Source organism: Aplidium turbinatum, chromosome 3 (genome assembly GCF_918807975.1).
Source record: "Aplidium turbinatum chromosome 3, kaAplTurb1.1, whole genome shotgun sequence".
NCBI classification, from domain to species: Eukaryota; Metazoa; Chordata; class Ascidiacea; order Aplousobranchia; family Polyclinidae; genus Aplidium; species Aplidium turbinatum.
In genome coordinates, this window is record NC_137474.1 from 5,955,007 (window position 1) to 5,976,005 (window position 20,999).

The following is a 20,999-nucleotide window of genomic DNA, read 5'->3' on the forward strand; positions in this document are numbered from 1 at the left end:
CTGTGATTTTATCCAAAGCCAGTCACGTTTTCCTGGATTGTTGATTGTTACAAAAGTATGATGCATCATACAATTGTGCTTTGCCTGCTTTATAGAAACGGAAACTCGAATTTAAAACTTTTCTTCGCCAGACTTGAATTAGAATTCGCAGAATAAATTTGTACCCTAAATTTGGATATGCTAATATATTGTAGGCTCAAGCTCAAACAAGCATTATTATTCAAGTTTGCAGCGTTATTATTTACGTATAAACTTTGTGCTATTGTGTATTATACGTCCGTATACTGTTAATGCATTATTGTAATTACAGAGCTTTTTTATTTAAACCTTGTATACAGTAAATATTTTCTTTTTGAATTGTTTTCACTAAGAAAGTGTAAATGTACAAACATATTGTAAAGTCTAATTGGTAGGCTAACTATAATTGACTTGACTGTTGAGACTAGCTGAAGGATTTCAAGGGGATTGCGATAAGAAATATTTTTGCTTAAGCTGCAAAGGTGAAACTAAGACACATTCGAAAATACTGAAATTATGCTTCAATTAGAGATAAAGCAAAAGTAGAGTATGCTTCCAACAAAAGTTCATAATGTTAAAAGATAGCTTTCCCTTTCATTTTTTATCAGCTTTCTGACCGATAGAAACCATTCAAAACCAACGGTTTTATTTATTGTAAAAATTTGGAAAATGTGTTAACACCGAAAATGTGTTAACACAGTATATAACAAAAACAATCCAAAAGCAACCTTGCTTTTCTGAATTGCCGCTAAAACAAGTCAACTTGTGATTCAGATCTTCTCCGTGTCATCGTCCAATGAGTAAAACCAAGATTCTGTCGTGTTTTCAGTATTGCTCACGAATTAGAGCTTGTAGCATCATCTTTAAATATGCTCACGAATCCCTGAGCATAGACTGGGACGTGTAAAGTAGAAGTGACATGCCAAGTGTCACTCAAGTTGTCGTAAATTTCAACTGTTCCATTTATGTAACTGTTGCCATGCAAGCCACCTAAAAAGAGAAATCAACCAAATTTAGTGCGAAACTGACATCAAAACGATTTTACGTTTTTACGTTGACTTTACGTCTACAGGCGTTGAATTAATGTAAAAAAACGAATGATTTGTTGTCTGGGCCTTGTATGGCGTGAATGAATACTTATTAGAGTTTATTTTGTAATTTCTTTGTCAATATTTATGCTTTAATTATGTCATCATCAACTCGCAATATATTTTACTCCTTTATGATTATATCAATAAGTAGGCTACCTACCATCACACGCATTACCAATTACGTATTTAAATATTTTAAACTGGCAATAAATAAAATCATCTTGCGTGTTATTGCAACGGTGCCAAAATTCTTGTATTTAGTAACTCGTTTCTCTCACACGCACGCTTTAACTTTCGCGTTTTGTCGCTTCTACCTTTTTCCAGACGCTGATGCTACCTTATGGCAAGTGATATTGTTTTTTTTTGCTTTCATGGTCGGACATAAAAATAATGATGATGATAATAAACATTACAGAGTTGCTATTCATAACAAGAAGACTGATGTCAAACTCTCTTTTGTGCTTGATGCAAACAACTCATTTACATGTTGGAAAATCAAGCTGTGTTATTTATAATAAATCATATGTTTGACATAATCCCTATTTCTAATCTTCATCACAAATGGAATCAGACAACTTGTTTAAAAATTTTGCTTAATCTCATCAACAATTTTACAATTGATGATCAAGTGTTATAAATTTTGATTAGACTGGCCCCAAAAAATGTTAAAGTGAACTGGAGAGATATCAAATAATTTGCTATTACTTTATATCACGCTGAATACATAAACCTACCTGCCACATACAGCTGCCCTCTGTGTACCGTCGCGGCTCCGTGCAAATGGCCTCCATTTGTGTTGTTCTGTTTCACCCATTTGTTGGACTTCCTAAATGTTTGGTACTGGTGTAAGTTTAATGATAAGCAAGTTTTACCCTTTCTCACCTTAGTTTGGCTAATTTTATCCACGAGGTAAAGTTCACAATAGTTTTGTAGTTTCTTTAAACTGTAGAATACAATTTAACATAATGTCATTGTTTCCAGAGATAAAATATTTTGTTACCAAACAAAAATCTGGTAAACTCTTTAAAAGCTTGGTTATTTGGAACAATTTTCAGTGTCTATAAGCTTGTTTCCTTTGGCGCTGCTGTGACAAGGTTCGACTTCAACAAATTCTTGTGGTTTTAATCAGTGAGCTGATCATGGCGAGAATCTTCATGTTCTCAGCTAGCAGAATTAGTTCTTTTTACATTGATCGCTTATCTGTACATTGTTTTACATTAGCCTATTGTCAGAATTAAAAAAATTGATTGAACTTCTGCCGATCTGGCAACTCTGCAATGATGTGTTTTCATTTTCTATATGTAGGTTCGCCGAGTACGAAATCAAAACTTCATTATTGGAGCCAAGCCTGATTTCACATTTCATGTAATTTAACAAACAAACTTTTACCAAACCATAAAGTTTTACATGGATAATTGGATATACAGTGGTAATAGATCGCAGCAACAATAACATACCTATTGTACGAAAACACGGATTTTTTTTGACCCATCACATAAATGGTCCCATTCAAATCGGCCGACACCGCCCCTCGTTCGGGCTGGGGCAACGGTGCTACTAATTTCCACTTTTCGGTATTGGGATTGTAGCACTGAACATCGCTTGTAATGTCAGAAGTATCATTTCCTTTAGCACCACCTGACGGACACAATAAATTTAACTACATATATTTCTCGACATGCAGTGCGTAGCCTATTCCATACTGACTTTGAATCTAACTTTATTCGATTGGTTTGATTTATTTTTTCGGTCACAAATGCAATTAAACTCAAGCTATACACAAAACCAAGTTAACAAGCTACAAGAACAAAAATTAAAAAATTAAAGCTTCGCTTAGTTTACAATATAAAGTCAAGGAAATCTAGCTTACCAGGAAGCGCAAATTACGTCCATTTGAGAGGTTCTGAGAGTAGGGTGTATCATGCAAAAGTGTTGCCAGATTTGTTTTTACATATCCAGACAAAATTTATTTTGAATCGCGTTGCTCAAAATTAAATTAATGCTTTTTGATCAAATCTATAAAAAAGTTAATCCAAAGTGAACTCTTATAAACTCATCAAACTATATGCAAGCTCAAATACGACAAAAGTACACCATCGATGAAATGGTGACATAAACTTAGGCTACATAGTCTTTTAGAAATGGCAACTGGCAAAGAAACTAGGCTATAACTGTACAAACATTGCAACAAAAATGGTCTCATACAGTAGTGCTCTCATACAGAGATGAATCTCATATAAACGGCGACTACTGGATATAGTGTCCACATTAAAGCCAAATATTCAATACCTATCACGTAAAGTAAACCTTCGCAAGTGACCACCGTTGGGGAGCTAAGCTCTCTTATCATAGGCTCACAGTTCTGCCACGTGTTGGTGTCCGGGTTGTATCTTTCTACAGTTTTCAAACGATCCACTCCATTATGGCCACCGATGACGTAAAGGTAGCCATCCAAACCCACTGATGCGTGCAAATATCGAGGCTCGTTCATGGGTGCAACCTAGTCAGAAGAAATTATTTTTCTTAGATTTCCACGTCATTGAGCTGTTTGTCTTTAATAGAGAGTTTGCTTTGTTATATAGTATTACAAGCACACGGAAATTTACATAATCTTTCGGTTTTGAAGTGAAAGCATGTGACCAGTTTTCCCACCCCTCTCGATCCGCTACTGAGCATAATCTGTAGTCTTATCATTATACATGAAAACTAGATTTACCAACCATTGGCTTCAAGGGAACCCTCACGTTTAATCTACATCAAAAATATCTACTTTTTAAGCGAGCAAAAGCAACATGAAGTAAAATCATGTATTTTGTAAGGAAGTTCCATACATAGAAAATGCACACATTGAAGGTGTCAAAATTAAACACATTTGAAACGATGCAGCCAACATTACACTCAAAGGTTTTAAAGCTTGTTTTTGGCATAGAAATGCTTGGCACAATACCAAATACGTATTTGCTGAAAGCTGATGTTTGCATGCAAACAGGATACCAAATAATACCCTTCTTAACGTTGTATATATGTAGCTGATCAGCGAAAGTGTTCAGCATTCAAGTGAGACTTTTTTGGCTCGAGATGCGAGCACTGCGGCTTCAGCCTCGATGCAAATGAAAAAATTGGCAGAATAAAAGTATTTTAATTGACATTGCCTTGGATGATGAGCACTTCTGTGCGGGTTCATACATAGCTGGGTCATATACGTACATTCGCAAGTGCTGTGCACGACACTTGGCTGAAGCTATATGCATATTCAGAAAAATCATGGCGACTGGGCTTTATTGGCCCATAAATAAATTACAACGGCCATATTAAGTCACTTAATAATTTTTTTGCTGTCAATCTATCTCAGTTTAAAAAAGATCTTATAGGAAATGGTGCAGATCCTTTTATTATTTTGATGGATCAGTTGCAATTTTAGAGCATTATAATACAAATATTTACATCAAAATAGTGACAAAAGCATACGAATTTGCCATAAGTTGTGCAAGAACATGTTTGTTTCCAACGCAAAGTGAAAATAAAATGATAAAAATAGAATGATCAGAATAGTGTTGGCCATACCTCAAAACGAGTTGAGCACAAAAACGTTAAATCTACGTGTATTTTCGTTTTTCGTAAAACTAAAGGTAACCTAATAACAGCAATCAGCATCGCCAGTGGCTATACGTTTGCTTTAAAGCTAAATAAGCATTTTCCAAACAAAACAGTTTTATCTGTGAAATTTTGTTATGTTTCGTGAAACCTCAGGGATTCGCAAAACTGGTTTGGGAAACACTGGCCTAGCTTAAATTGGTAAAATAGTTTCAATTACTTTTGGAAAGGAAAATATCTTACTTGCTGCCATTTGTTAAGACTTGGAATGTACATCCACACTTCTTTGTATGGAGTGTGGTGAGCTCCACCAGTTACAAATATGTTGTTGTGAACTGCTGCCACACTGTACGCCGTTTGATTGGCTGCAAAAATGCTGTTATTGTGAAATTGCATAAAACGTCGTTAAGTGTAAGTGCTGTAAATGTAGATTGAAAGGGGTAGGCACTAAAATTGCGTTATTAAAAATCAAGTTGCCTTTACAAATGCTGTAGAAATTTGAAGAAAGAAAGGGGACCTCTAGAAAGGAACCTAAACGTAAACCTTCTTTTTCTGGGTTTATTCCCGCTCCAATTTTGACAATTTTTAATGTGTAGTGCATTTTAGTGATACAAAAATGATCACCTGTCATTGGTGCCAGCTGTTTTGCTGTTTGATCTGGGAAGTCAAAGTATGTACAATCTTGAACAGGGACTTTTTCTTTATTCAAGCCTCCGATAGTGACCAAGATTTCAGATTTCTGCGTCGTTAATAAATAAAAGTAGTGTGACCTGTGATCGACCTTTAAGCTACTGTAGACAGGCGTTTGGATTATATGAAGATCATTTACAGTAGGTAGGCCTTCCTAGTGTTAATTAACTAAACCATTGTATTGTTTTCGCCATTTCTGGACTTCATTTGAATATTCTCAGACAGCAAAATCAATTATTTTTACACTTTTACGTCTGCAGACGTTGAAACAATGTAAAGATGATGGATTTTGCTGTCTGGGTCTAACATTGCTGCCTTGATGGCAACCCAAATATAGCTTTGTTATTGCCGAACCTTCGGTGAAATTGCGTTGCAAAAATGCAGCTATTAATAAAATACTAGTTTGAATGAAAGTTATGACAAAAATTAAAAGAAAAGCTTGCAGTATGTTTGAAAGCGATGGGGATACCTTTAATGAATAGGCTAATCTTGGCTGCGTTCGACAGCTTTGCATTAGAGGTCGTTGATCGGCCAAAAGCTGAAATCTTCTTGCCTCGTCCAAAAATCTCTCACATTCCTAAAAAGTTGGACACTTTGATTAATTTTTTATTAATGCTATTCCAAGCGAATCTTTCTTTGGCCAAAACGAAAATATTCGTAAATTTCGAAACGAAACACAATTAAAGACAAAACATTTCCATGGAAACGAAATAATTTTGAAATATTTTTGATTCGTGCAGTTCTATTTTATACCTACTCCAGCGCAACAACACGCTATAATTACAAACGTCTCTTCGTATAACAATGTTTCTTTTATCATTTCGTTTACTACATTTCTTAGCATAAACCAATCGAAATCGTTTTCGATAAAGACTTTTTCAACATTTGTAGACATTTGTTGAATAACTAAACAGTTGTTAGTTTACATTTTTTACAGATCTTCAAAGTAGGTTCAGTTTAGTTCAGCAAGCCAGCTTCAAAAAGAGCCGTAGGCACTGCTTTCTAAAGCAATGCAACTATAATCACCAAAGAAATTAAGGAATATTGTCGAAAAAGCGCCACTCCGCAATCGACGACATGCCTTAGTGTCTTGCCAAAGACACGGCCACATGCTCTTGAGCGGTGTCGAACCGGCTCCATGTAGAACGTCAAACCAGGGCTCTTACCACTCGGCTAAATACACAAAAAGATTCTTACTTTGTTGTTTTTGATGAGAGATTCCGACTGCACAACATCCAAAAGAAACTGTGGCTTCACGAGCGGGAGGCGAACATGTTCCAGAATGTTTGGAAGAAACTGTTTTCTAGATTTTACGTCATGCTTCACCCAGCGGATTGCGGCTTCGTAAATCTAACAAAATGACTTATTGTAATTAGAAAGAAACGTCTCACCTAGACAGCAAAATCCGTTATTTTAACATTGATTCAACGTCCGTAGACGTCAGGGCAGTCACATTATTCAAAACCAATGTAACCTTCCTTGCAACGTGATTCGGATTTCGTGAAAATTCAATGCATTTGAATCAACTTTTGCTGGTATTTGCTAGAGTTTGCCAGATTTTCAGATGGGAGAAGCTATCATTTTTACATCGCTTCAACATCACTAAACCTAGAAATGATGCAACAATGGCAGCTGTTGCTAGCTGAGTCAGTGGAGTGTGACGTTTTCTGACCGATGTTGCGTTTATTTAAAATTGTGATTCTTGGAGCTTTTGTTGTATCCAGGTTTACACCCGGTGGCTGAAGATTTAGATTAAGTGGACAGGAAGGCAAAGAATCCATCTTCGTGTCCACCTTCAGGCATGTCTTTGTCTTGTTCTGCCAAAGACACAGCTGTATGCTCTTGAGCAGTATCGAACCGGCGCTCTTTTGATTGCCGTTCCCGGGACCTCACCACTCGGCTATGCAGCCACCCTTTCTTGGAGTGATACAGAGGCAATTGAAGTATTTTATTGGATCACAGTTGCAACTAAAAAGACCAATCAGACTTTCAGGCGTGCAATGCAAACGAAATGTGAATGACTTCACAAAAAAAAATACAGATTGCCAAGCGATCAGAATATCTTTCGCACATTTACAGCACAGGTTGAAAAGGAACTTTGAATTAGCTATTAAACCATAAACAGACATAACTCAGCAGTCAACAACAACACTACATTTAAAGTTATAAAAACAAAAAACAATAATTGAAAGTTTTTGGCTAGTCATACAGCCCTTTTCAAGCCTATACGAAAAATATTTTATTGAAACAAATACGGTACTAAAGAACTTTAATGGTTATTAAATTTCTGTAAGGTACACTAGAGCTCTATAATTTTTTGACCAGGACTATATACAATTGGTCCATACCAGATGTGAGTCCGGTAGCTGCGCAGGTGTACACTGTACAATTTGTGAAAAGTTTCCTTAAAATCAGGATTTCAAAAGTCAGACATATGAAAAAGTTGTTCTGCAAATGCCTGTTATGATAAATCAAGTAGGCTACTGTACTTACCACTTCTTCGTTTTTAACATTCAATGTTTTGCAAGAAATAAGATTTAACAGCTCTTTAAGATTTAAATCTTCAAAGTCCTTGGTATTGCTGACGTCAAAGAAATTCTCGTACGCAAAAGAATCTGCACTCTTAACCAAAACCTCACAATCCTAAACATGAGAAATTGAATGATAAGTCTAAAAGGTTTTACTAGATTAACACGAGCATATTAGAGAAGGAAATTTGTTTGTGGCTGTTGAAAAACATTTGCCAATCTTAATGAGCAACAGAGAAAAGACTCAAAACTCACAGAAGAATGAAAAAGTCTAATGGAATCAGAATGGAACATTTTCTGTTCGACTTTTTTAACAACGATTTTTAATGCTTTTAATTGAGCAAATGCCAACAAAACTTTTTACCTGTTTAACCGCGAATCGTTTGATAGCTATACAGTTCTCTGGAGATAGTCTCTGTTTCAAAACCATTATACATGCCTCCTGCACCAAAACAAACTTGAAAACTTTGGCAGCACTCAGCAATTGATCAATATTCTTGTCTGAAATGAGAGCAAGGTGGTAGCTTTAGCCGATATCAAATAAATATAAGAAAGCATAGTTGATAGAAAGGAGTAAAAACAAGTAAATAAACACAGAATCCCACTGATTTCATTTGTAACTCCACTAAGTATTTTAAGTTGGAATGAAACTAAAGTTATAATCAAATTAAAAGGAAAACAAACTCGTATACTTGAAAAGTTATTATACTTGTACAAATCAAGGCTGTGAGCTGCAAATCTATATCGAAAGTCTTTTGAGGTTTTTCATCTTTTTAGCGTATTTTGGTTTCGCTTTGCCTCATATCACCAAAAAAGCATTTTCGTTTTGTTTTGAATTCGCGATGAAAGGTACGGAAAGTTATTTTGTCCTACAACTGTTTATCACAATTTTTTTCGGTGTAAAATTAGTTGTTTTGATTTTTTTCGAAATACATTGTTTGAGAAGAAGTTGCTTTATTTTGACTAAAATAAAAAAAAAGATTAAACAAATCATGCATTAATTTATCATTGAATAGATTTCAGCAGGTTGATTTTACATGTTGAATGCGGAAAGTGATCAATATCTGAAGAAGAAGGTTAAAAAGAAAAACCCAATGAGAAAGTAAGTGACTTCTATAAACCATTTGCTTTTGATTTCAGCATAAATTCAGTTTGGCATCGAAAACGGTTTCACGATTTCGTTGGCAACAACAAAATGCTTTAATTCTACCATTGCATGCTAAAACGCAAGTGAAGCCATAAAGTAGGCTATCCGTCTTCATATTCGTGTTGGATTCTAAAATATTAACACTGAAAAGATATTTAGGCACGGAGGAGAAGTGTTAAATATTTATTTAAGTTTCATCTTTTGATCTTGCAATGTCCACAGTGAAACCACAAACTGTGAAATGTCACATCTCAAATGCCAAGACAAAATGGCGCTCAAAAGCTCTCAGCCAGCTGCGTTGCAAAGCGCAGTGACGTTTTTTTTTTAAATCGATTAGGCCAGAAGGATAAACGCACACTAACATACTTTTTTCGTGAACAGCCGATCAATGTTAAAAAGTCGGCAGCATAGCCCGAGTGGTGAGAGCCCTGGAACGGAAAAAAGGGCGCCGGTTCGACACCGTTCAAGAGCATGCGACTATGTTTTTGCAGGACACTTAAAGGCATGCCTGAAGGTGGACACGAAGATTGGCTTCCTTGCCTTCCCGTCCACTTAATCTAAATCTTCAACCACCGGGTGTAAGCCTGGATACTACAAACAAAAAATATTAAAAAGTATAGGTTACCTGTAATTTTGATTCGGGATGTGTAAGTGTATTCGATCAGTTGAGACATGATCTCCGCAGTCGTTTCGTTTACATGAACTCTTTGTTGATATCTGGTGGCAGAATTTGGAACCAATAATTCCGCAAAGTATTCACTCACGCTACATAGCACCACCTGGGGATGGAAGACAACTTTTCAAACTTTGACGTTAAGAAAAAAGAAAGAAATGTTCGGTCAAAGATCAGCATCACTAAGTTCCTTCTTCGTATTGAAGGTTGGATACAATGTGCCATTGTTCTCGTACTGCACTTTCATGACTTAATTTTGCCCATTTAGTGATGTTTGTAGTCCAAATCATTCTTGATCTGCCTTTGTTTCCTTTATCGTTTATTTTTCCTTCTATTAATGATCTTTGTAACGAGTTTTGCCTTATTGTGTGTCCGAAATACTTCAATTTTTTTCTTTTTTTGACTATTTATAACAGAATTTTGCTTGAATTGAATTTAGAAAATACTTCATCGTCAGTGGTCTTGTTTCCATGAAATTTTAAACATTCGCCTGTATGTCCACTTGTCCAGAGCTCGAAGGCATCGATTCGTTTCTCCATTTTTTGTGACACTGTCCAAGTTTCAGAATTGTATAAAAGGGTTAACCAGATATAGCATTTTAATATCCTTTGACGAATTGATAAATTTAAAGTTTGATTGGTTAAAACATTTTTCATTTTTCCACATGTAGTTCTTGCAATTTCTATCCGTCTTAGAATTTCATGGTCACACCTCCCATCTTTGGTCAAAGATGCGAGTAGTTAAATCAGCAGTCAGTCAGTGACGATTTAACGATTTAATGATTAAACGATTTGCAGACTGCAAACTGCAAAATGAATAGTTTTCTCAATTAAAAGAGATTCGGATTGCGAAATAAAACAACTATAGAACGTAAAGAAAAACGTAGCCTATCTATGTTTTAATTTTTCGACAATTGCAAACACTTTAAACCTAATTCTTTTTAGCTGTCCCTACAATGCTTGAACTAAGCAATTTGTGAAAAAAACATGTCACGGGCTAGTATGCACACAGAAGGTCTGGCACTTTTCGTAACAATAAGCATTGCAAAAATCGTAAAACAATAGGTGTCGGCGTCCTTTTTTTAGCCTGTATGTAAAACTTGCTTCATCAGCACTTTCTTAAATGACAAGTCTCACTTTATGGCATGGGATCTCTTTTCCGTCTACAACAAGCACCAAATCAACAAACTGTTCTGCTTGTCTTCTATCGTTCAAACTCTTCAGCATCGAATTGGCATGGGATCCTTCGTAGTGCTCGTAGGCAGGGGATAAGAACAACATGTTGCAATGCTTGTGTCCATTCATGAGACGTTTCTGAACCTAAACGTGCAATAATTTCATGACTGAGAAATTGGCAGTGTAATTTTCTGCAATAGTTAGGTTGTAAGTTTATTGATAATTATGAAAACAGTCATAGATCCATCCAATGGTTCGATGTGGTAATGCGGATGAATATCAGTAAGCTACTTTCACATCAAGCATTACATACTTTGACTGCACGAAATATAGTAAATAAATAGATCAAACAAAACGTATTCATGAAAGTATTCAAAACATACTGAATATATCAATGAAGCAATTTTATTTTTCAGACCTTCCATGCTTTACAGTGTAGGTCAGTGGTTTTTAACTTTTTTTTTGAAACGCCTCCCTATAACAATGATTACATGTTCTGCGCCCCCCAATTTAGAACAACTGTAACACTGAAAGTATCTTTATTTTTGTTGATCAGCACGGTGCATATTAGTGAGGTTTGAGGTACCGTACATGAAATTGAATCTAAGCAATTAGCTTTTTAATGCAAGGTTTAACTTCATAAATTGCGCAACGTTGCTTCAACTCTCTGCCTGCGCTAAGTTTTGACAGCAATTGCAATAGAAAAAGAAGCAAAGATATGTGAATCCAAGCAAGACAGTGGTCTGTTAGTCTTTGAATATCTTAAGTTCAGACAAGGAAGCATAGAGGAAAATAACCTCGAGTTCCAGTTCTTCGACATCTGAATTATTTGTGTGGTTCAACTTTCATGTTGAAAATTGGGCAGCCATGGTTTAACTTAATTCGTTTGATACAGCAGAGTGTTGATCAACGCTTAACTTAGAAACACAAACGTTAGACAGCAGCCTATTAGTGCTCACAGTTTTGCCATCACTGACATTACAACGAAACACTGATTACAAATGAAAAGACGAAGAAATTCTTTGTAAAGTTTGCAAAAATTGTCTTAATTTTCGAAAAAAGTTACAGAAAAACTTAAATCAGAATATAGATTTTAAATGACGTTAAGTTTTGATCTTGTGTGCCAACATATTGCTCATAACATAACTTCGTCAATGTTAGCAATCGTCATAAGTGCATCGCGAGTTTAGCAAATTGTTCTAACTGTGTCGCTTCGAAACTTACGAAACACTCGTTTCCGTTAGGAGACGCCATATATAATAACATTTCAGATAAAATTTTTAGGGGTCCGCTACCGCTTCCGAGGCGCCAAAATGGGTCCGCTAAAGCAAAAAGGTTGAAAACCACCGATTGAAGTTGTATCAGAAAAAGCGGTGAAGCTACTTGTCTATCAACTCAGTTTGCTTTTTGAGCCTCGTTTTGTGTCTTAATCCGCCCGTCATGTTGCAAGTGTTTAAAGCAGCGTAAACCTACATGTTATAAATTTAAACCCATCAACGACGTATTAACGCAGCGTGCCAACTTTACTCTTAAAATGGAAAAGCAAACAAAAGTCCCAAGAGATCAAAAACTTTTCTCGGTCATTTTCATGCCAACTACGAACTCATTATGTCTATAACCAAAGCCATCAATCCAAGCCTAATAGCACGGCATTAGACGGTTAACCAGTCAGGAAAAACTAATCATTTCCTGAATCTAAGCAAAAAGTAACAAAAAATATGTTTCTCGGCAGCCGATTGTAGCAAGAATTGACAGCGATAGACACCATGTTTCGCCCATGAGACTGAGGTCCCTTCTACACAAAAAAGTGTGTGTTGTACAACAATAAGCTAAACGACAAGAAAACCATTATTTAGGGGGACGTTAAACTGGCTAAGTTATAACTCGGTTTTATTTTACATATGTGTGTATTCTTGTGACGTCCAATCTCCGGCTTGTTGACAGATTCCTTTCAAAAAGATGCTATTTGCGTGTTGTTGGGGCACAATTTAGCTCGCAAAACTGTCGCTATAATTCTTAAGCCAGTTAAAAGTATCAATTCGCATCGTTACTTAAATCAGTGCAACCTGAATACATCAAGCGATAATGCGTTTTTTGTTAAAACCCTAGTTAAGTAAGAATCGATACATTGTAGCCTACTTTAAAGACATTGCCTTTGAGAACTGTAACAAGCTATCAATTTCCAGCAGCTGCAGAATTTCTTGTAAACAACCGACCGGCGTGTAAAAGGTATTCTTGTAAACCTTTGTTCATTGATGGGTTAGTATGTAAATTTTGAGATATAAAGATCAGTGTTGGATGCGTGCCAACAAAAGATAATGCAAGCTACGGTGTTTAATCGATACTGGCCATTGCTTTTAACGAAATTGTATAGTTAGCATGAGAAAACAAACCTTGAAACCCTACACCTCAATATTCTCTGGCCTTTCTGCTTGAACGTAGGCTAAGTCGTTGAAAGAAAACTTTGATTCCTGTAAAATTGAGAAGCTCGGACCCCTAAACTAAACACCTCTAAAGAAAACAATAGGACTAGATAATAAGCGCTTTCTTTTCTCGGCTCCTTAAAAAAGTTCTAAAGCCCATAAAATGATCCAAAAGTACCCTTTGGAACCTCTGTTAAGGCAACTGCCTGTGTTTTAATGTCATTGTATATCGTTCAATCATCTCGGTGACTCGGCCTGCGTCAATGATTCAAAGCATCCGCAAGGATACGAAACTGCCAGGATTAAGCTCTGCATGAAGCTTTTCCAGTCCGAGGATAAAGATTTAATCAATCAATCAATCGTATGTCTTGCGATGTAGTTAGATATTTAGTAAGTTGTTTCAAAAGAAAAAATCAGATCTTGATTCCAATTCTTCTGTGCAAGAATTTGTTTTTGTGCTGGTATAATGTATGATTGTATACTGATTAGTTATGAAAGACGAAATGTGTCAAATTTGTTTGCTTGAACAGTCCAAATTCAAACACACACAACACAAGCATCCTACCCAGGGGCGTTGAAAGGATAATTTGGGTCCGGTATCAATGAATTCCTTAGGCCTCATATCAAGACAATCCTAACAAAAACGCACTACATCCAATAAATACGCGATGGTATCTTCAAACTTCCGGCCCCTGGGAGAAGTTACGGGCCTCTAAAACCATGCCAGGTCAGGAGCGGATTTAGCTGATGGGGGCCCGGGGCACCTGCACCCTCTGCCCCCTTAAATCCGGGCCTGTGCCAGGTCCGCATTTAAAACTACCTCTAAACTTCCTTGTCAACATTACTGATCCTACCTTGTTATTAATGCTTAAACGTTGTCGCTTGGCAGGTAGAGGAATATCTCTCTCTTCTGATCTCGCTGTTGTAGCGCTGATCTTATCTACTGCCGGTGAAGGTTTTGGAGTGCTATGCCTCACGTAAGAAATGGAGCTGAAAGTTTAAATAAAAATGCAAAGACAAGGAATGAATAATACTCGTTAATTAGTTTTATATTGCTAATTTTCAAAATCCAAACTTAAAGAAAACGGTATACTAAAGAATATAGTAGCCTTACTTTACAAGTCAAATGGGGCGCAAACTTTCGTTTTAAATGCTTGATTTTTGTGAACATAGTAATTCCTTAAAAGCATAGCCGTAGGAGATGTGGATGCAGGGGGAGCAGTCGCATCCCCGCTACAAAAAAAACTTTAAAAAAAACGTTGCAAATTAGAACAAAAATGTACGGTTAGTTGGAAAGATTGTAAATAGTTGCGCTTTTAAAAGTATATTTGCAAAGATAAAATTTGGAAAAATTTTGTTTGCACCCCCAAAGTGTTATATTTTCCTCATGCTATGCTTGACAGCAACAAAACAGCAGATAAAGAAGCTTTTGTATTTTTGGTTCAAAATCCACTTTAACATATGCTTCGATTAATCATCTGGCAACGTTAAAGCGATATAAAAACGAGACCTTGTGTTTGGTGAGAAGATGCCTTTGGCAACTGAAGCCACTTAACAATGTTATGATTGCAACAATTAATGAATTCAATGAGTATATTGTCAATTTGTTTTTGATGCAATCAAACTGTAAACTAACCACAGTTCTAGAAAAAAACACAAGTATGACTTCCCAGCAAACAAAAGTCTTTGTTTTACACTATTTACTATTATCGACGTTGAAATTACGTCAAGAAGCAATTTTTTAATCGCGTTGGCATCGGCCCACCTTTCACTGACGTCATGATTGTCGTAGCTGTCGTCGGGAATCTCCTGTTTTATCGTTGCGGTTGGTGACGTCATAGGTGATCTTTCTTTGGTGTCAATCAATTCTGTACTTTAAAAGAAAACAAGGTTTCAACATTTTTTGAACACAACATGGGGATCCGTAATCTATTTTAAACAGAACGTGAAGTATACAAAGACTGTCAAGCTACAAGAACTGCAAAACATTTAGACAATTGTGCTCACAAAATATAAGATACTAAAGAATCCGCCTTTATGGTGGCGAAAGTTTTATCAATAAATTATACTAGTTTCCAAACCTAACTGATTTTGATTACTTATTAAGTTTAATTGTTTGGTTGCATCCTGAACGAAAGATCCATGCATAACCTTTCATCCTCAATAACATCGAAGGACCAGAACAGAAGTTGAACGACTTCAGTATCTATTTCTTTAATTACAATACTGAGTATTTTAAAGTAAAAGAAATAATTTCACACTATTGAGAACATGATTTTTAAATAAACAAACAACAATTTACGAATCCGAAACATTTGCGACATAGACCACTAACAACTCAACCCCAAGCTTATGAGAGCGGCAATCTATCATAAATGACTAAACATAACTTTCAACATGGTCGCCCTTCATATACCTTTCTGGCATGTCTTCTTTCTGGCCAACCAGGTGACGTTTTCGTTGGATAAATCTTCTGTGAAGAACGTTGCAAGAAGCTCTTCTATCTTTTCGCTTAAGCGCTTGAAGGTTGTCGATAAAATGGGCTTGGTTTTTTTGATTTTTCTTTGATCAATAAATTTATCCCTTTACGCCTGCCAGATCCATTAAAAATTAGTTAAAAATCTGGATCAAAAACTTTTAATATTTTGGGTTGACGAAGCTAAACAATCCATCCATCAAAGCAAAATTTTGTACATACAAGAGTGCAAGACTTTTATATTATTAATAATAATTCAACTTTTTATACAACAGTTGAGTAAGAAATACCGATACTGAAAAGTTGCGATAATTGGCGGTTTTTTTAATTGTTATAAGCTTTATTTCTGAGAAATATTCTTATTTTCACTTTTGTCCTTATTTTATCTACTTTTTCAAATATGTTTTTACAGCAGAAATATTTCGTTGTGGAATATTGGTGACATCATGAAGAAAGAAGGCAAGCTTCTATATAGCGTAAACTACGTAGGCTAGCTGAGTTGCGAAGGTAATAAGCAACTGGCAACGGAAGAACACCTGACAAAGAAGCATAGTGCCTCTTTCCGGATAAATGTAAAACTGTGTCCCGTTTGCTTATATTTTCAATCAGTAGGGCGCCTTCCAACTATTTTTCTCCTCTGACGTTATTTATCTCAAGTAAGTTTAAAATTTTGAACAAACCGGATCGAATTAGTAGCTTATTATTATTTGGGCTTTTGGCGATATAGCAACGAATAAAGATAGCCAGCATGCGCAAGGCTATTCGCTGCGCATAAAAAGCTAAAGTATCTCATAGACTGCCATTTCCTTATACTGCGTATAATTCTCACTGCTTTACACTGCATAGCGTTTTATCACCCAGATTCAGCAATTCATCGATCTATCGTCTTCACCTGAAGCTTTGCGACATCCGTTATGGCGTCTCACAGAATCGGATGGCAGTTACAGCTGAAGAAAGCTTCATTGCATAAATGTCTAAGCTTTTGCTGCCAAGCAAACACATACAAAATTGCTTCTGAGTAATAACCTGTATTTTGAAACGGAAATTTGATATACAAACTTAATATTTGAAGACGTACAGCTTCCAAGTAAAGACACTTTACAAGTCGCAAGCCAACTTATGTTGAATTCTATGTAATAGCTCGCATTCCTTACTATGTTAGCGATCTTACTAATCTGCAGAAAGTCATTCATGTGCAATAGTACTTAGTTTTAGCACTTCACTCAAATGCGATTTTAACGTTCCCGCTATCTTCAAGTAATAAAGCAGCTGTTGCAATGTACTTGGTTCAAAACAATTATGTGCGGAAACACGCCCAGGAACAAGCCGTCCATAAAACACGTGATATTGAGGTATTGGCAAAATGCCAGTCCGCAGAGCGCAGACGAGACTGCTTGGCAACACGAATACTTCGGGTGACGTCAACACGGCCAATCCAAGACCGAAGCACGTTTGGCTAATTCACTTTGCGCTGCTTTCAATATTTGGCACAAACACACAGGATTTCCATATTATCACAGAATCTGGCATTTTCGCTACCGTTTTAGGTTCAATCAAATTGGCGATATTCGCAGCGCAAATGAAGAAAATGCTGTTTCAAAATATCTTAAAATAGTTTCACTTCAATTGATGACCTGCAGGAAATTTTGGTTTGAATATTTAGACCGATTTCGCAGAAAAGTGAAATCAATTAGCAAGTAATTTGCAATTCAAATTTATCAAGCTTACGTTTTCTGGCTGCCGTAGAGGTCCACAAAACTTTGAATGCTTGAAACTTTAATTTTGAACCTTTGTAACACGCCGCTACATATTTGCTTATATTTGATAATTGTGAGTTGTGACTACAGCGTCGTGATTTTTTTTCTTTCTATCACAGAATGCGTTTTCTTCAGCGCCGGTGGTGGCCAGAGCACCTTTTTAACATAGCATGTCCTTTGGCATAAACCTCCAAAAACGACAGCTGATAAATCGGCAAACAGCATTTTACACAAGAGCACAAGAAGAGACACACGTTGAGAGATAGAAAAAAAGAGACACAGATTTTACCTACGATATTTTGTGAGCAATTTGTAACACTACACCGCCATTAGCCTACATCGCCAGTCACCCAGGTTGGCATTGCAATGTTTCCTTATATTATTGCGTATAAATTTGTCCCTACTACAGATGTCGTTTGATGGGGACTGAAGAGCTGTTGTTAAACTAGGCCTGTTGTTTAAGTGCGCGAATTAATTCATCCACTTGGTGCCGCTGAATGGGAGGCTGTCTTTGGAATAATGATGTTCGCATTGGTTGTTTTTCGCTTCAATTGTAGTTTTGCAATTTCTGATTTCTATCTTGTGATTCCAATTTCCGACGTTTATTTTGATCTTAGTTAGAAAAAAAAGCTGGTTTGTTCAAGAGCACACCCTGAGAGCTGAATCAGGGTTGCTTAATTTGTCGTTTCTTCGTTTGCATAGTCGGGCGTTTATCCAGCTGAGCTTTGCCTGTGTTTGAATTAAGTCTTTAATACAACAAAAAGTAAAATTTATAAAATAAATTGGCATTTTTTCAAACATACCTTTCTATCTGTGTGTAAAGCTATTATGAAAAGTTAGTAGACAAATCTTTCGCCACAATCTGTAAACTTCTATGGCCAAAACACAATCAGGATGGCTGGAGGCTAAAACGTGCTTTATCATGTTGGAAGAGTGCCTAAGAACACCACCACGGTGGGAAAATTTTGAAGCTTTCTACGAAAACAATTTACTACTTTTATCAACGTTAAAATTTCGAATCAAATTTAAGAGGCAATTTAATGACTCAGCGTGAAAATGACCAAACAATTCCGGAATGCAGTATGCCAGCTATGAAAGACTAAAACATCAAACTAACATGATATGTGATATCGTAATATTGTAACTTTAAGATTTGTAATTTAGGCTACTCAGAAAAGCTTATCATTTTGTTCTCTGATGGATCGAAACTGAAGTAATCAATCTGGCAACATCGGAGAAATGTGAGCGCCAGAGGTGTAAGAAGTGTAGGTTTTCTGAACTCCTGCTCTGCTGCGACTCCGAAGTCTGCGACTCCAACTCCACTCCTGCTCTAACTATGTTTAAAATATTGACTCCAAACGCAAACCATAAACCACAATTTTTATAGCCTTGTACCTATGACACTAATATCTTTCGGTCTTCCCTATCCTCTGTCATGTAAAGAAAAACATATTCTTAAATGAAAAAATTACTGCTTGGAAAATAAAATCATAGAAGTACACAAAAATAACAACTGCGCCAAGTAGCCCACAGCGTAGGCCAGGCTGTATATTTGCATGTTAAAAGTATCAACTGGCAAGAAAATCGGACTCCGGATTCAACCCGGCTCCTGTTTTTGCCAAGAATTTCAGAATCCGGCTCCTAAATACTCCAAAACTCCGGCTCTTGTACACTTCTGGTGAGCGCCTTCATCAGTAGGCTACATGGTTGCCATGTTGGCGTTTTAAATGCCACTTGGAGAAACTTGACGTTTTTTTAATGCATTTGGCTGACAATTGTTGGTTTGGTATGTTGGCATTTTTTGGTGTTTTTTTGATGTTCTTGTTTAACATTATAAATAGAATGATAAAGCTTTGGTAGAGAGTTTGCTTTGTTGAACCATAGAGAAATAAAACAGAGTAACTTTAGCGGATTTAACATACTTTTTTACACACAAAAATATTACATAATTAATTTTAACTAATTTAATATGTTCAATGTGTTGGGTTGATAAACAATACTATATAGGCTTGTAAGAGCTCAGATAAGGAAGCTTTTGTTAAGTTTGTTTAAAGTATGATGATGTCGTGACGTCATGTCACGCATGATTGCGTTATTGTTTTGGGAAAGTGTAATCCGTTAAAGTGCCTATCCATTTGATTGCTTAATTGAAACTGAAAATAAATCAATAGTTTTTTTTCAAGTCTAAACCTTAAACCATTTGACCAAGTAAACACTCACAATAGTATTTCAAATTTTTTTTAATATAATTTATGTTGTGGAACCGGTTTTCTTCCTATAGGATTCATCAGCACAACTGGACCGAAACGGAAAAATTACAGAAGATTACTATTAGCACAACTAGCCCAAAAAAAACGCAAATTTACATGTTAAATAAATATTGGCTAGTTGTGCTAATAGTAATCTTCTGTAATTTTTCCGTTTCGATCCAGTTGTGCTGATGAATCCTATAGGAAGAAAACCGGTTCCACAACATAAATTATATTAAAAAAAATTTGAAATACTATTGTGAGTGTTTACTTGGTCAAATGGTTTAAGGTTTAGACTTGAAAAAAAAGTATTGATTTATTTTCTTAATGATTGCTTTCTGTGTTAGGTTGATCGCCCATTTGAGGAAGTGTCATAGTACCTGATCACCTTTACCAGTTAGTTTTTCTCACTTTTGATTAATTGAAACTGCTTTGAAATTGATCTCAAAAGTTTTTGAAAATCGCAACAAAGATGCAGCTTTACCATTAATCCCGAAAGGGCAAAGGTTGCAGAAACGCTCCATTGTCTGCAATTATAACGCCACCACGGTTATAGAAAATGGGATCCAGCTTCTGCATTTTTCTCGTCAGGCAGTGAAGTTCTTGTCTCGCGGAAGAAAAAGTCTCTCATTTAATTTAGCATTATGTAAATAAGATGTTGGTATTTTTATTTTCATATCAAAAATAAATTGTTGTTGGACTTCGGAATGTGACGTTCTTGTGCAATTTTAATGTTATGTTCCAAATTCAATTCACAGTCAACAACATTCAACCAAAAGTGCCTTACTGCTAGCAAAAATAAGCCTGACACTGTATTGTATCCAGGTTTCAGCGAGAAAAGCTTCAGACCAAGTATACAGGAAAGCAAAACGTATGCTGGCCTATTAGCACAGGCCATGCCAACGGGCGAGCGTCAAATTTGACGAGGCCGATCTGTTACGTTTGCTGCTGTCAAGATCGCTAATATAAATTAGTAGTCTAAATACTGTAGTGGTTGATAAATGCAGTCTTTTTTATATCTTGTGTGATTTCGGGATACTTTTGTGCTATTTATTGATACAAATATAAGACTAGATTTGGTGCTTGCGTTGGAAATCTGAAGATCATCTGGCTACACTGGTAATAGGAAAAGATTCGTTACTTTGTAAAGAAAAATCAGGAGTTTTTCCGTGAACAAA

At 36.1% G+C, this 20,999-nt stretch overlaps 1 protein-coding gene across 1 annotated transcript; it reads right to left on the minus strand.

Moving 5' to 3' along the window:
* Positions 1–747: 747 nt before the first annotated feature.
* Positions 748–15,910, minus strand: LOC145767343 (kelch-like protein 21). The gene is made up of 15 exons (XM_082579145.1): positions 15,756–15,910; positions 15,105–15,212; positions 14,194–14,329; positions 10,878–11,060; positions 9,694–9,847; positions 8,286–8,422; positions 7,887–8,036; positions 6,591–6,743; positions 5,863–5,970; positions 5,328–5,442; positions 4,947–5,068; positions 3,399–3,609; positions 2,567–2,747; positions 1,844–1,935; positions 748–1,008 (listed from the first exon to the last, which is right to left on the minus strand). Exons 1-15 carry the CDS (start codon positions 15,764–15,766, stop codon positions 854–856), a joined length of 2,016 nt encoding a protein of 671 aa, XP_082435271.1. The 5' UTR covers positions 15,767–15,910; the 3' UTR covers positions 748–853.
* Between the last annotated feature and the right edge of the window lie 5,089 nt (positions 15,911–20,999).